Source organism: Macrotis lagotis, chromosome 7, assembly GCF_037893015.1.
Source record: "Macrotis lagotis isolate mMagLag1 chromosome 7, bilby.v1.9.chrom.fasta, whole genome shotgun sequence".
In the NCBI taxonomy this organism is placed as follows: Eukaryota; Metazoa; Chordata; class Mammalia; order Peramelemorphia; family Peramelidae; genus Macrotis; species Macrotis lagotis.
The window spans coordinates 216,113,047-216,131,195 of NC_133664.1; the positions used below are offsets into that span (position 1 = coordinate 216,113,047).

Here is an 18,149-nt window from a genome sequence, read left to right on the forward strand (position 1 = left end):
ATGTTTGATAATCATGAGTTTCACAGAGTGCATTTAAAAAACACATTACATTTGAAAATTCATCATTGTATAAGCACAGAAGTAAACTATCCAAGATGATTCTTTGGTACTTTTCTTAACTATTGATAAAAGGCAAAAAAAAAATAAGACTTTTGTTTGGGCAGGTATAAAAATTTGCCTTGAGTGAAACATTTTGCAAAACTAAAGTGATATATAATGTGAGCTACTTATTTTTGAAGGAAAATTATATACTAATGTTGAAATATAATCTCCACATTTATAAACAGGGGTACAATTCATTCTGAATCCAGATCACTGAGCAACTATACTATATACCGACCTATACTGATGGACTGACTCAGCATAATATACAGTTACAATCTGGGTTATATGCCCTTTTCATTTATTTAGATTTTTTTTTTAGTCCCCTCCCTTGGCAAAATTAGGAAAACCTAAAAAAGAGGACCCTAGCATAGTGTCTAGTACATAGTACATAAATAATACCTGTTTGATGATCTCTTGATTTGTAGAGAGTTAAAAATAACAAAGAAGCGGGGCGGCTAGGTGGCACAGTGGATAAAGCACCAGCCTTGGAGTCAGGAGTACCTGGGTTCAAATCCGGTCTCAGACACTTAATAATTACCTAGCCATGTGGCCTTGGGCAAGCCACTTAACCCTGTTTGCCTTGCAAAAACCTAAAAAAAAAATAAAAATAAAATAAAATAACAAAGAATCTGACTAGTCCACAAAGGCCCAGAAGACTTGTAGTACATCATCTAAATCTTCTCTGAAGGATTTAAAGAGACACATGTATAGTCAGGCATGGTGACAAATGCTTGAAATCCTTGCAACTAGGGAAGTTAAAGTTTATGGATCTCTTGAGTTCAAGAGTTCTTGGTTACAGTGGACTAAAACAGTCAATAAGTAACCAAGGGTCTTACTCCCCTTAGTATTTATAAGGAAAACTGCCATGGTCCAGGACAGAAATGAAGCAGATCAAAGTTTTCATACAGATCAGAGTGGAACTTGGTTTTTGAATAGCCTCTGTACTTTCAACCTTGGCAAGAGGGAGACTCAGTCTAAAAAGCAAAACAAAAAAGGCACATTTATAAACACCACACCAGTTCAGAAGGCATGGTTTTCATCTGAACATGCATAAGATCACAGATTTATCAAAGTATCAAAATAAGAATGATACCCGTGTCTTAAAAATGGTAGACCTTAGATAAAATATTGCTTAGCCAATCAGACTTTTTCCCAGAATTCACCAATTTTGGTGACAAAGAATTTTAAAAAAAAAAGAATTCTGGGGAGCATTCTGACCACAGAGGCAATTTTCTCTATTCCAGATTCTGTATCACAGGCGGGACAACCCTCCAACTTTCTGTTGTAGTTGATGTTGTTCTATATATAAGATGTAACAGTAACTCTTCCAGGTAAGAACTATGAGGTATGCTGCTGAGGCAGTCAAGATGGGTGGAACTTTGCTATTTCCTGGGACAGACAAGCAAGGACCTTTTTGAGTTGAACCATTCTTTGCAGAAGTACTACATTTGTTCATCAAAGTTAGTACTTGCCATATTTTGGGTAACTGTGGCCTCACTTCATGTAACTGATTTTGTGTCTCAGGAACAATCATCACCAGTAACCTATTCAGATAAAGCTCTGGGTTATATATCACACCTCTGAATGTGTATGTGTATGTGTGTGTGTGTGTGTGTGTGTGTGTGTGTGTGTTTTAATTCAATCAGAACTTGTCTGTTTTCTTAGCACTGTATCTCTTTGAAACCAGGTATTCACTTAGATTGTGCCAAGTAATGTGTTAAATCTTAGAGACATAAAGAAAGGCAAAAACATGTTCTCTTCTTTCAAGAAGTTCATATTCTAATAGAAAAGACAATATGCAAGTAACAAGATATATTCAGTGTAACTGGAAGGTGATCTCAGAAGGAAAATGGAGTTAATAAGTACAAGACAAAAATCTTTTAGAAGAAAACATAATTTAAGTTGTTTCTTGAGGGAAAGCCAGAAAAGGTAGGACTCATAGGCAAGAATATTCCAGGCAAAGAGATCCAATATAAAGTCATAGAGAAAGAAGGAATAGAAGCAGGGCTTTGGAGATGATTTGTAGCTTAAATGGACTGATGGGAAGCATAAGAAGACTACAAAAGAAATAGGGGTCAAAGTTGTGAAGAGATTTGAATGTGAAAGCATTTTACATTTTGTATTAGAGGTAATATAGAACCAGTGGTTTTATTAAGTAGAGGAGTGGCATATTCAAGATTTAGGAAAATCATTTGGCAGTAGGGTGGAGAATGGTTTGGAGTGTGAAAATCTTGGGGCAGGGAGATCAATTAGAAGGCTATTATAAAGATCCAGGTAAGAAGTAATCAGAGAGTGCTGGCTGTATGAGATTGTATGAGAAATATTATGAAGATAGAAACAAGATTAGGTAACTTAATATGTGTGTGTCTGTCTGTGTGTGTGTGTGTGTGTGTGTGTGTGTGTGTGTATGTGTGTGTACTCAAAGACTGCAAGGTTGCAGACCTTTTCAATAGTAAGAGGAAAGTTGGGAAGAGAGAAGGGTTTTGAGGGAGAAGATAATGAATTCTATTTGAGGCATATATAGCATAAGATTCTTACAGGCCTTCCAGTTTAAGATATATAAAAGGCAGTTGTAATGCATGATTGAGTTTTGAAAAAAGTTTAAGATCCTTCATTATATCCTGCCAACTATGCCAAACGTTGAAGGTCACTCTAATGTCATGGCTCTCCAAGTTCTAGTTCAAAGATAGGGCAAAATGAGGTATTCACAAGTAACTGAACAGTTAACAAAGGAAGTTTAATTTTCAGGTAGTTGGCACACTGGAGTGCTGTGCCTGGTGTCAAGAAGACTCATTATGCTTTCAAAACTGGTCTCATACACTTATCAACTTTGTGACTATGAGCAAGTCACCTACTCCTGTTTGCCTCATTTTTATCATCTATAAAAATAAGCTTGAGAAGGAATGGCAAACCACTTCAGCATCTTTGCCAAGAAAAAACCCAAATAGGGTCATAAAGAGTTGGATATGATTGAAACAACCCAACAACAATAACACAGCAAGGATATGCAACAAGAATCACAAAAATGATAAGCATATGAGGTCAAATTTGAACTCAGGTTTTCCTGATTCTAGGCCCAGCATCTTCCTGCCTCTAAAAAGAGGTCAAGAATGATAAGGACTTGGAAAAACACCATATGGAAATTGAGGGGATGCCCATCAATTGGGGAATGGCTAAACAAGATATGGTGCATGAATACTATGGAATATTATTGTTCTGTAAGAAATCATAAATGGTAAGACTCTAAAGAAGCATGGAATGACTTATGGGATCTGATGCTCAGCAAAGAGGACAATGTATTGTGAGATGAACAACCTTGATGGAAGCAGCTCCCCTCAGCAGTTCAGAGAACTAGGACAAGTAGGACAACTGTATTAGACCAGCTATGGACAATGTTATACCCATCCAGGAAGAAAAAAACAAAGCAAAACACACACACACACACACACACACACACACACACACACACACAATTAACCCTTCAGAATCTGATGAACACTTTGTAAAAATTATATCTTATGTGTCTCTTTCCCTTAATCCTAATTCCTCATACTGTAAATAACTAATCTGTAAACATGTTTATCAAAAATATGTATGTACAATGCTAACCTGACTGTTCACCACTGAAGGAAGGGGGTGGGAAGGGAGAGTGGAAGAAAATTTTGCATCTTAAAAATATATATGTGCATATGAATGAAAATAAATAAATGAAAGAATGAAAAATGAAGAAAGAAAGAAAGAAAGAAAGAAGCAAGAAAGAAAGAAAGAAAGAAAGAAAGAAAAAAGAAAAACACTATAAGATTTAGCAATTAAGAAACTGCCAGTAGCTGGAATAGTTTTAGTTGAGTGGTATAATCTAAAGTCAGAAAAAAATAGTTTTGGAAGATGCTGAGAAAACATGTGAAGATATCCAGTATAGATTGTTTTCTTAGAGTTCAGCTAAGGAAGAACCATCTGGGTTGACAAGTGGAGATAGTAGGAAGAAGTAAGAGGTTTTAAGGGTAAGACCAAACATGGCAGCAGAGTTTAGCTAGAGCAAGAAATGGAAAGGAATAAAAGAGAGAGTTAGGATAATAAGTGGGAACAATCTTTTGGTGAATATAGAATGAAGACTACATATAGAAACAGTGGCCTTGGCAAAAAGAAGGTTCACTTTTTACCTGTGATCACAATGAAGAAGGAGATAGTATGCAAAGATAACTGAATGATAGGAAAGGAAAAGTACTTAGTACTTAGTGAAGGGACTCTTTTTTGTTTGATTTTTAATGAAGCTGCAGGGTGAAGGGTTAAATTGAGATCTTCCCTATCAGCTGTCATGGTCCAAGGAGAAGGAACTTCCCAGGCACACTGAGCCAAAGCATCAAAGCCATGTTCCAGGGCAGTGAGTGCTGGGGAACATTCCTAGTGAACATGTTTTGCGATCCACACCTGGAGACTTTACCCATCCCTAAGTGTTTACCTCAAGACACCTGGAAAAGTGGTTGTACTTAGGATCTGGGGATGTTTTGACTGAAATTCATGGATCATTGAGTTTGGTCAAGAGTTCATTGATCCCTGAGTTCAGTCTGGCAAGTCCTTGGATATGTGTCACTTTTATATGAACAATATAAAGATCTTGCTTGGGAAAGTGGACACTGGAAGTCCACCCCTTTAAAGAGGATACTCTGCCAAAGAGATTTTCCCAACTGAGACCCTGGAAGCTATGTTGTGACATCTAAGGACTTCCTCAGTCAGATTTCCAGGTTTATTGGAGCCTCCTCAGTTGGGTAACTATTCTTTCTCTTTTATCTCTCCTTTGCTCTTTATCTATGTTGATATATATATATATATATGGAAGGGGCGGCGGCTAGGTGGCGTAGTGGATAAAGCACCGGCCTTGGATTCAGTAGTACCTGGGTTCAAATCCAGCCTCAGACACTTAATAATTACCTAGCTGTGTGGCCTTGGGCAAGCCACTTAATCCTGTTTGTCTTGCAAAAAAACTTAAAAAAGAAAAGAAAAAAGAAAAAAAGAATAAAAGTAAGTGAAAAATAACAAGCTGCATCATGAGATTTTTGGAGTTGTCTTGGATCATTGTTTATTGAAAATAGCTAAGGCATTCACAATTCTTCATGATGGAGAAATAAGACTGACACATTACAGATTCAAAGTCTTATGGACCCTTAGTCTAAAGATAAATCAATGTTATCGCAGGTCTAAATTACATAATGAAAAACAATATAAACAGAGAAAGAAGATAGAGGGAAATATATCATGCACCCTAATCAATTCCAAGTCTAACATTGATGGGATAATAAATCCTTTAGTCTCTCAGGGAAAAAAAAAGAGAGCCTATAGGAAAATAAATAGAGAGGGAAAATGAAGGTTTGAACTGTAGCAGATTGTTTCTATGAGAGGAGAGATGTAATATAAATGGAAGTGATGACCTTAAAATGAGTACTTTCTTTCAAGGAACTGGGCTTTTGAGGGACCAATTATTCCGCATCAGGAGATAAGGAATTAGAGCCCTTGAGGACAATAGATACCAGTAAGAACAGGATATAATGGATCTTGGGAGGACATTTCAAGGCAAATGAGAAAAAAAAATGACAAAGAGGAGGACAAAAGTAAATAATAAATCTCACAATCAGGAACATAGAAAGAAACAGGGCAAAATCCTCTTTGACCCATGCAAGAATTGGTATTTCTAAGAGTAAGGCAAAACAGAAAAAGGGAGGTAAAGGGCTAAAATCTAAAAGACAATAACAGAAATTTCTTTAAAATAACTCAAAATAGGTAACTCCAGAAGCGTTAATTACATGAAAAATAGACTAAAACAAGATTAAATAAGTAAGAACTATGAATTAAAGAGTAATGCTGAAAAATTCTTAAAGATCAATAATAAAGGCAACAAGGGAAAAATCCTTTTTGGGAAAAATGGATGAAAATAAAAATTTTACACAATAAAATAAGGTAAGGGGAATCCTATTTGACTGAGTAAATGAAAGGAGGGAAAAAAAGAATAATTAAATTACCAGATAAATGGAAAGAAGAAAAAGAACTAATTAGCCAACTCCAAACCTGCATGTATGTGGGAATTTCTGGGAGGGTAGGGGGTGAGTTTGTGGATGAAAGGAAGAGAGATGGTGTGAATAAGTTGCCAAAAAAGCAGCATAAACTAAAAGACTGAAAAATACAGTACTATGTTTAAGAGGGGCAAAGAGGGGAAATTCTATTGGGGGGGAAGACAGATAAATAGAGGAAAATATAAACTCATAACTTTAAATGTGCATAGATTAAGCAATCCAATAAAGTATAAAAAACTGTCAGACTCCCCCACTTCCATCCCCCATAGATTGCTTACAAAGAGAAACATTTTATAAAACAGTCAATTACAGAGTAAAAATGAGAATTAGAGAAAAATGTAACATCCATCAAGAAATACCTGCTGAAAGAAACCATTGACAAATAAGCCATATCAATCTATTATCATCTAAATTAAAAGGAAAAAATTAGTTGAACTAAATGAAGATATGGGCAGTAACATAATAGTGAAAAGACATTTTGGAAAAGTTAACAAAGATAAACAAAATAGAAAAGACTGAACTGAACAAATTGCTGGAGAAACTAGAGCTAAAAGTCTTATGACATCTTTTTAATGATATTGCTGAAGAATATATTTATATATATATATATATATATATATATATGTATTCTTTCAGTATCATGGAAAACTTTACAAAATTTGACCACATATTAAGACACAGAGATACTGCAAACAAATGTAATAAGGCAGGAATCAATATAGTATTTAACAAAAGGTATGGACCTGAATGGAAACTTTACAATGAAATGGTAAATAATGAGTAAGACAAAGAATAAAATATAGAAGTCATTGATAATTGTGTTGAACAAAATGATAATGTTGAAACAACATACCAAAATTTCTGGGATGTAGCTAAAGCAGTCCTCAGGGGAAAATCATATCCCTAAAAACATACATTAACAAAATAAAAAAGAAAGGATTAATGAACTGGACGTGTATTTAAAAATTTCAGAAGCCAACAAATAAGAACTAGAGAAGATATTAAAAATTAGAGCAGAAATAAACTGGAAATAAAAAATTTAGAATGTTTAAATTCTTTAAAGTTCTTTAAAGACTAAATAAATTTAAGCCTTTTTTGCCCAGCTCATATTGAGAAGGAGGGCAAAAAAAAAATCAAAGCAACAAAATAGCAAAGCAACAAGGTTAAATCACAACCAAACCAGAAGAAATAAAAATGATTATGTAAAACCTATGATAAACAGTTTTATACTAAAAAAATAGAGAACATAAGAGAAATATAAAAATGCCTTCAAAAATTTAAAATATTCAAGCCAAGAAAAGATTAAATAAAGATCTTATTAAATGAATAATCAATTTCAAAAGAGGAAAAATAAAATTAGTTAAAAAAGAAACTATCAAAGAAAAAAAAACCTATTGGTGCTGATGGATTTACAAGTCATATTAATCTTTTAAAGAATAAGTAGAACCTATACTACTTAATTAATCTGAAAAATTGAGAAATAAAGTAGCCGACCAAATTCCTTTTATGAGATAGGGACAATAAACAAGCTAGGGAATAATTAAACATAAAAAATACATAATTAATGAATATCAATTCAAAAATTTTAAATAAAATCCTACAAAAATAATATATTCCTTATAAATCCAAGTTAGATTTATTTCCACAATTCAAGAATGGCTCAACATTATAAAAACACTTGTTTATATTTAAAATAAAATCAGTCAACAATTATCTCCATAAATAAAAATTTTTTGACTAATCACAGCACAAATTTATGCCAAAAACATAGGTAATAGAGGGACTTTTTCAATATAATAAAACTAGTTACAAAAAAAGTAAAAAAGCATCTTATGGAGTGGCAATATAATTAACTAGAAGTTAGCATACTTCTGGAAAGTCAAATCTGGCTTATGCCTGAGCATAAAATAACATATACAAATAATAAACATAATATATAATAACATAATATAATAATATAATATAATATAAAAATAACATTTTAAAAAACTGTTTATTTTTATGCATCAGTTTGAAATGTAAAAAAACTAGTCCATGGATATTACAAAAACATCAATTTTTCTTAAAGATTTGGTTAATAAGTGATTTTTCTCTGATCCTTGCACTAGAAACTTTTCTAATATTGTATTTATTGTTAAAGGAAAGAGTAAAGCAAAGATGCTCACTCTCTCCACTATTATTTGATATAGTTCTAGAAACGATAATAATAACAAAAAGGACAAGGGGAAGAAAATTAAAGATTTAAGGATAGGTAAAAAGAAAATAAACCCATCCTCTATCAGTGATATGATGGCTAATTGAAAAATTCTAAGGAATTGGCAAAGAATACTAAGACTATTGTTTCAAGAAAGTTGTAGGTTACAAAATAAACTTGCAAAAATCAACAGAATTTCTATATTATAGGAGTGGAAAAGCAGATGGTTTGTCAGCATAGTCCAAAAGGTCTGTTTCACTGCGATATTGGAGAGGAGATTGATCCAAAAGTAACACTTACAGGCCACACAACATGAGGCCTGTAGCAAGGCTCCAAGTCCTGGGACAATCCACTAGTGAGTCTCAGACATCAGGAAACCCAAGTAGACCAAAGGCAACTCAGCAGTTTTGGTAGAATAGCAAAGCCCCTCCCCAGCAACCCCATCTCCCAGCTCTCCCAAACAGAGGCCACCAGCAAGATCTCACTCCCAATGTTGACAGTAATAGCCCTACCTTCAGGGTTGCTCAGCAGTGAGACCCTATCTCCATAGGCTAGCCAGAAATTAGACCCCAGTGAAGTCTAGCAGCAATGCCCAACCTACTGTATTTGGTACAGTACAGAAGCAAAGTTACCTAGTATACAGAGCAAAAAAAAATGTGACTATAGAAAATGGGACAAATTAAAAAGGAGGTATAAAAGCTCAATGAAGAAAATAATTCATTTAAAATTAGAATTAGACAAAAGGAAGCTAATGACTTTATGAGACACAAGATATGATAAAAAACAAAATTAAAGAAGAAAACAAAATAGAAGAAAATGCAAAATTTCTCTTTCAAAAAACAAATGGAAGGGGTGGCGTAGTGGCGTAGTGGCATAGTGGATAAAACACGGGCCTTGGAGTCAGGAGTACCTGGGTTCAAATCCAGTCTCAGACACTTAATAATTACCTAGCCATGTGGCCTTGGGCAAGCCACTTAACCCCATTTACCTTGCAAAAGCCTAAAAAAAAAGAAAGAAAGAAAGAAAGAAAGAAAGAAAGAAAGAAAGAAAGAAAGAAAGAAAGATTCAACCTGGAAAATATATCCAGAAGAGATAATTTAAGACTTTGGAACTACATGAAAGGAACAATAAAAAAAAAAAGTCTCAGCAACATATTTCAAGAAATTCTAAAGGAAATTTGTCTTGATTGCCTAGAAACTGAGAATAGAGTTTTCAAAAGAATGAAAAGAATCTACCCATCACCAACTGAAAAATATCCCCAAATGAAAATGCCCAGAATTCCAGAAGTCCCAGAAAATACTACAAATAGTCAAAAAGAAAGAATTAAATTATTAGAGAGTCACAGTCAGGATTATACAAGATTTAGCAACTTCCCACTTTAAAGAACCAGAGGACTTGGAATATGTTAGTCAAAAGGACAAAGAAATTAGGATTACAAGTAATAATCACCTGTCCAGCAAAACTGAGTATAATCCCTTGGCTAAATATAAACCTGCAGGAGGAAAAAAATGGATATTCAATGAAATAGAGGACTTTCAAGCATTCCTAATTTCAAAAAATAAAATAATAAATAAATTCAAATTGGAAAAAAATGATCTTCAAATACATGACTCAAGGAAAACATAAAAAAGTAAGAAAGAAACAGAAAAGAGAAAACATGGTAGATTCACTGAGATTAAACTGTTTATATGTCTATGAGGCAAGATAATATTTGTAACTCTTAAGAACTTTACTATAAGTGCAATGAGACAGAAGTGACTGACACTGATCAGATCATACCAAAAATAAAAATAAATAAATAAAAGGGCTAGAAAGAAGATTGCATTAGAGGAATGGGGGGGGGGGGGGGTACAGTTAGGTGGTGCAGTGGATAGAGCACTGGCCCTGGAGTCAGGAGTACCTGAGTTCAAATCTGGCCTCAGACACTTACTAATTACCTAGCTGTGTGGCCTTGGGCAAGCCATTTAATCCCATTTGTCTTTCAAAAACCTAAAGAAAAGGAAAAAGAATAGGGAAGGGAGGGAAGGAAGGTGTAAATTATCTCACATAAAACGGGTTTGAAAAAAGTTATCACAGTTGAGCAAAAAATGGAAGGATGGTAGGCAAAGCTTGTACCTAACTCTCATCAGAATTGGTTCAAAGAAGGAATAACATATAGACTCAGGTATATACAGAAATCTATTTCACCCCATAGAGAATTAAAAAGAAAGGGGGATAAGAGAACTTGGGGGAGTGTTGAAAGGGAGAATGAGGAGGGACAGGGTGAAAGTTAGGGAGAAGGAGACTTCCAGCCAAGATGGCAGAGAGAAGACAGGCACTGTGTTAATTACCTGATCTTCTCTCATAAATAATATGAAACAAACATCTTAACAGAAATCCAATCAACAAAACCCAGAAAGAGAAGTTAGGAGTAGAACACCTACCTCAAGGTTTGCCTTTTGGAATCATGGGTGAGTGCAGAGAGCAGACTCTGCTGGGAGCACAGGACAGGGTGAGAGCCTGAGCACAAGACTGGACTGATTTGCTGTAGGGGCAGGGGCCAACTGGGAAGCAGAGGTATTGGTGGTGGAAGTGACTATCTGGAGTTTGCTGGCAGGGCTGGAGGGTGAGTTCCAGTGTGGGAGAGTTGCAAACATTGATCCTGGGGCATCTCTGTTCCAGAGGAACTCCATACCTTCACTTCAGCAGAGGCCTTTTCCCAGAAAAAACACAATCACAGCCCACCTCTACCCCAGGCTCAAGTATGAGCACCAAGGGTCCCTCAGCTGTAAATAGGGAGAGCAATTACCTTGCCCATTCTTCAAAGATAAAAGTATTCAGCAGCTTCAACCAGGCCAAGGGAGAGGGCCTCAAATTAAGATCACAGACACTACAGAGAAAGCAACTAACACAGCATACTTGCTGGCCCACTTATAGTTAGTAAACCCTGTGAGTAAAGCCTCTATGGATCTCAACACCAAACCTCTGTGAAACAGCTCCTCCCCAAAACAAGGTCTTAGTTAAATCAAGAAAGGATAGCAGAAAGGAGGGTCCATAGAAAAATTCCTAGAAGGAAAACAGCCCAACTCAGAGAAACCTAGAACCTCTGAGGAGAATACAATCTGGTATCCAGCACAGACTTCCTTGAAGAAATTAGGAAGGAGTTTAAAAATCAATTGGAAAATTTGGGAGAGAAAATTAACACTTTGCAACAAAAGAACAAATCCTTGTTAAATACATTTGACAAATATAAAATGAGAATAATTCTCTCAGATCCTCAACGGGGCAAATGGGCAACTTTTACAAAAATAGAATTGACCAATCGGGAAAGGAGTTGCAAAAAGGTAAATGAAGAAAATTCTTTTCTTAAAAAAAAGAATGGAGTCTGTTGAAACTAATGACTCTATGAGACAGTAAGAGACTGTTAAACAAAGCCAAAAAATTGAAAAAATAGAAGAAAATGTAAAATACATCATCAGTAAAACTACTGAACTCGAGAACAGATTGAGAAGGGGCAACCTGAGAATTATTGGTCTTCCTGAAAACATTGAAGAGAAAAAGAGCCTGAACTTAGTATTAAAGGATTTAGTGATGGAAAACTGCCCTGATATCATGGAACCAGAGGGCAAAATAGTTATTGAAAGAACACATCAATCCCCTCCTGATGCAAAAGAAAGCAGATGCAAGAAGATTAGAAAAATAACCCCCGAGGATCATACACCATGACTAGGAGAGATTTATGCAAGTAATGGAGGTCTGGTTCAATATTAGGAAAACTATCAGCATAATTAACCATATCAAGAATAAAACCAACAGAAATCATATGATTATCTCAATACAAGCAGAAAATGACTTTGACAAAATACAACATCCATCTTGTTAAAAACACTAATGATCATACAAATAAATGAAGTTTATCTTAAAATGATAAATATATATATATATCTGAAATCATCAGCAAGTATTATTTGTAATGGAAATAAGCTGGAAGCCTTCCTAATACAATCAGGAGTGAAGCAAGGGTATTTATTATCAGAACAATTTTTAATATTGTATTGAAAATGTTAGCTATAGCAAGGAGAGAAGAAAAAAAAGAAATTGAAGGAATTAAAATAGGCATTGAGGAAAAAAATACTCTCTCTTTCCAGATGATACTCTATAGAATTCTAGAGAATCTACTGAAAAACTACTTGATCTTTAGCTACTTGATATAAATATACATATATATATATATATATATATATAATAAGATATAAAATAAATTCTCACAATTAGATAATTCTAGAGAATCTACTGAAAAACGACTTGAACTTTAGCTACTTGATATAAATATAAATTATATATGATATAAAATAAATTCTCACAAATCATTAGCATTTCTATATAAGACCAATAAAGTCCACCAGCAAGAAATAGCAAGAGAAATTTCATTAAAGATAATTATAATATTTGGTTTTTTAAATTTTATTTATTTAAGTGGGATTAAGTGACTTGCCCAAGGTCACACAGCTATGCAATTATTAAGTGTCTCAGGTCATATTTGAACTCAGCTAACTGACTCCAGGGCCGGTACTCTATCCACTACGCCACCTAGCTGCCCGATAATTATAGATAATATAAAATACTTGAGAGTCTACCTGCTAAGACAAACCTAGGACCTATATGAACACAATAATAAAATACTTTTCACACAAATAAAGTCAAATCCAAACAATGAGAAAAACATTAATTGTTCATGATTAGGTCAATCCAATATCATAACAATGAAAAAGTCTCCCTAAAATAATCTACTAAATCAGAAATCATGCCAAACTACCAAAAATTATTTCATAAAGCACAAAAAATAATTTAAAAATTCACCTAGTAGAACAAAATATCAAGATTATCAAGGCAATCAATAAAAATAAAAAGTGAAGAAGGGTGGTCTAGCTATACCAGATTGAAAACTGGTTTAAAAAAGTGATGATTTACACTATATAACAAAATAAGTTCAATATGGGCACATAATTTAGATATAAAGGGATATTCCATAAGCAATTCAGGAGAGCAAGGAATAGTTTTACTGTCACATCTATAAATCACGGAAGAATTCAGGACCAACAAGATATAGAAAACATTATGAATTGTAAAATGGATAATTTTAATCATATTAAATTAAAGAGGATTTGTACAAACCAATACCATCAAAATTAGAAGGGAAGCAGAAAACTGGGGGGGGGGGATTTTGCAGTTTTTCTGATAAAGTCATTCTCCATTTGATAACTGGCAAATGTATATGAAAAGAAAGTTTTTAGATGAAAAAATCAAAGCTAAAAAATGTTCTAAATCACTATTGATTAGAGAAATGCAGATAATAAAAAACCTCTGAGATCCTATCTTACACCCAGATGAGACTGGATAAAGAAAAATGACAAATGTTGGAGTGGATTTGGGAAAACTGGGATGTTGATTCACTGAGTTGTGAAATGATCCAATAATTCTGGAGATCAATTTAGAATTATGCCCAAAGGGGTATGCCCTTTGATCCAGCAGTATTACTAAAATTGCAAAGACATCAACGAAAAGAAAAATGACTTACTTGTACAAAAATATAGGATTTAGAACTCAAAATAAACAAAATAACAAGCAAAAATTAGAAATTGTTGTAGGGGGCAGCTAGGTGGCGCAGTGGATAGAGCACTGACCCTGGAGCCAGGAGTACCTGAGTTCAAATTTGACCTCAGACACTTAATAATTACCTAGCTGTGTGGCCTTGGGCAAGCCACTTAACCCCATTACCTTGCAAAAAAAACTAAAAAAAAATCTAAAAAAATTGTTTTAACATATATTTGGGGGGAATATTTTTGGAAAAAAAAAGAAATTAAAACACCTAAAATACTTGAAGGAATATTCAGTGTTCCTGGCTGGATCACACTAATATAATAACAATAACAATACTATAAAATTTAACTTACAATGAAATTACACCAATGAAATTATTAATGAAATACTTTATAGAATTTGATAAAGTAATAAAAATTATTTGGAAAAATGAAAGATCTGGAATATCAAGGGAAATTATAAAAAGAAGTAGGAATGAAGGGGAAATAGAAGTTCAAATTATATACTAGCAGTCATCAAAAATCATCTAGAACTGTTTAAAAATAGAGAGGAAGATCAATGGAACAAAGTAAACAAGGGAGAATAAAAAACATTGGAAGGCAACGATCCCACACTCAAGAAACTAGATACTGTAAAAGAACTTGTTTGATAAAAACAGCTTGTCAAAACTGGAATGCAGTAAGACAGAAGATCATACATATTCCACACACACACACACACACAAACTTTAAATAGATGTGACCTTAATATTAAAGAACATTTTATTTAAAAATTAGAAGAGAAGCAGAGCATATATCTCTTTCAACTATTGCTAGAGATGTGCTCTTAACCAAAAAGGGATAGAGCCATTTAGAAAAGAAAAAATTTGACAACTTATAATATGAATCTGACAACCTTCTACAGAGATAAAATTAATGCTACTAGAATAAGAATGCATCAGTCAAAAGGGAAGAAATTTTTTATTAAAATTCTTTATTAAGGGTCTGATATTGTTACAAGTGAAATGGATAAAGATAGAGGAAATAAAACTCAAGCATACTGATTTATTAGCAAGGCATGTTAATTGTATGACAAATCAGATCCAAGGCCCCAGTTAGACACAAGGTCACTGAATGATAGATAACAAAGCTTTCTCATAGTCAAAAAGAAGAACAAATCAAGTTATATAATCTTGAACAGCATGAGCATTTCTTCTTTCTGATTGGCCACAGCATGAGAGTCAGAAGTGACCAATCAGAAATTATACAGAACATTTTATGATTTTTCCCGTAATTCATATGAACACACCTATGGCAGGGACATAGAATTTTATTGCACAATATAGATGCTGTTCACAAAATTGAGTTGTTTATGAATATATTGAGGAATGAAAAACCCAAGAGACAGAGTTTTGGGTTAATTTGTAATTTATTAATTAGGCTAACTAATAATCAATAAATTGATGGTCAATGATTTCTTTAGATTCTCTAGTGATTTCTCTAACCAGAGAGAAAACTACAGACCCTGACAAGTGAAAATCAACCCTGACTGGTGGACATTGAATGAGGAAGTAATTTAAAAGTCTTCAGTTCTGGGGTGACTAGGTGGCACAGTGGATAGAGCACCAGCCCTGGAGTACCTGAGTTCAAATCCGGGTCTCAAACACTTAATAATTACATAGTTGTGTGACCTTGGGCAAGCCACTTGACCCATTGCCTTGCAAAAAAAAAAGTCTTCAGTTCTTCCAACTAAAAATGTGACTTGATCAAGAGTCTCAGCCCCCCCTCTAGCAATCTGGATGCTGGATCCCTATCTGCCCAGATCATTCTTTTGGTTTTCTCTTTCTTGAGCTGGGCCATCCTAAATTCTAATGTAGAGATACAAATATAGGGGGCTCATTTCCTCCAGGCAAGAACTCATCTAGATTAGATTCTATTTACACTTTAAACAGAAGAACAGATTCCTAGTTGGGTGGGGTCTAACCCAATATCTTGGACATATTCCTTAAAGATTAGAGACATCAATCAGTCAGGTCTTTCAGAGACTACCTACTAAAGTAGCTGTACTCCAAATGGTGAAATGAAAAACTGGATTCTAATTAATAATGAGTCACTAAAATAATCAAAAATAACAAACTATCTACTTACCCCTCTCTACACACACACACACACACACACACACACACACACACACACAATACATACATACACACATATATTTATACATCATATATTAAAGCATTTATGTATATGTGCTAATTAGCTATTTATCAAAGTTCACATAATCTTTATTAAAGATATATGTGTATATATATATATATATATATACATATATATATATATATGGAGAGAGAGAGAGAGAGAGAGAATTCACACCCACATGGACATGTATTATATCCAAATTTCTTTCCTCAATAAATAAGTGATCAAAGGATATGAAAAAATTCTCAAAAGAAGAAACACAAACAAAAACTATAAGAGAAAAATGTTCCAAATCACTAATAAGAGAAATAAAACTACTATGATTCATTTTATACCATAAAAGATGGCAAAGATGACAAAAGATGAAATAGTTAATGGATTGAGGGAAAATATTTCTTATTTGAGAAAGATTATACCTGTCAGACTAAGAATAACACATTGTTGACATAACTGTGAATAAGAACAACCATTTCAAAAGGTAATATAGAAAGATGTAAATAAAGTGATCAAAATGTCCATTCCTTTTGTTCAAGAATAGTCCCATATACACCAAAATTTATAAGCAACAATAGTTATAGGTTTTTTTCATCTCAAAAAATGAAAACAAAGTAAATACCCACGAAGTAGGAAATGACTAAACACACTGAGGAAAGTATTATTACTTTACTGTAAATAATAACATGATGAATAGAGAAAAACATGGCAAAATCCTCATGAACTTATACAGAAATAAGCACAGCTAAGAAAATGATGTATACAGTGTTTATAACATTATTATTAGAAAGAAAAATTACATATAGACATAAAATCAAAAGAAAATGTTGCAAGGTTCTAAAGAAAAGATTTGACTCACAAGAAATTATAAATTTGGTGTTTGACAAGTGTACACTGAACATATTTTCAAACTTCTTAACTATATTCATGAGTCTTGCTGATTCTTCCCTCTCATTTTCTTTTTTGTCTTAAAAAGACTATTATAATAGAATATGCCTTTCTGAGAGAAATAATAAGAAGGATAGTGGAGAAACTCTAGTGATTTGAAAAAAAAACAAAAGACATCAACAAACTATATTTTAAAAGATTCAGAAAATCAATAAAGTCAGTTTAAGAAGCAAACATGAAGGTGTTATTATTGCAACAGAAATAACAATATCATGATTAAATCCTTAACTTTAAAATTATACAAATAAGTTACAAATAGTTATATAAACAGAATGCAGAAAGATCAAAACACTTGTTCATACCTATACCCTCATCAATAAAATGCATCAATTAATATCCTTGAGAAATAACTGATATTTGAGAAAGAATTATACCTATCAGACTAACACCAAAATAAAATTGGAAAAAGCAGGACTTTTCTGGGATCAAAGTGGTATAAACAGAAAGTATAAAAAAGAAATGCTTTTTAATTTCTTTTAAATTTTAAGCCAAAATAGAAAATGCATTCAAAAGTAACTGGATTTTTCTACACTAGTAGAGAAAAGATAAAATTGAATAAAATTTTTTGAAATCAGCGGGAAATCCCATTGGACACAAAAATAAAAACACAAGACAAAATTTAAAACAATATTTTAAATATTTAAATAAAAAGTGAATAAGCAAAAAATATTAAAACCGAACATCTAAAACAATGCTAAAAGAAGTAAATGTGACAAAATTTCTTATAGCCAACAGGACTAGGAATTGACTCAAAGATGGCTTAAGTCATCTCTTAAAAACCCCAATAACTAGAAAGAAAATCAAGTCAAATAATAATCCAAGGACAAACTCTCCTAAATTAATATATATATAATATCTCTTCCTCTACCTTCTCTAGTACCACCAAGTGTTTGGACAAGGTACACTTAAGTCCAGAAAGCAAGATCTGAGCAAAATGAGTGCATAAGATTTCTGTAATCTTTTTTTTTTGTGTGTGTAGAATAAATGAATTCACTTGGTGAAATAAAGTGCTACTCTTCCTCATGTAAGGCATATGGGGCACTCACCATTTGTGAAAGAGAAATTTTGAGATTGATTCTATCA

General features: G+C 33.4%; 1 protein-coding gene across 8 annotated transcripts in view; it reads right to left on the bottom strand.

Moving 5' to 3' along the window:
* The window catches only part of ABCD2 (ATP binding cassette subfamily D member 2), a 177,112-nt gene that overhangs the window by 46,826 nt on the left and 112,137 nt on the right, over window positions 1-18,149 (bottom strand). The window contains exon 8 of one of the 8 annotated variants that reach the window (XM_074194859.1): window positions 7,024-7,073. The exons of the other annotated variants lie outside the window; for them this stretch is intronic. Coding sequence (XP_074050960.1) covers window positions 7,066-7,073 — 8 coding nt within the window. The 3' untranslated portion in view covers window positions 7,024-7,065. Of the gene's footprint in view, window positions 1-7,023; window positions 7,074-18,149 lie in introns of those variants that run through there. 8 annotated transcript variants of the gene reach the window in all.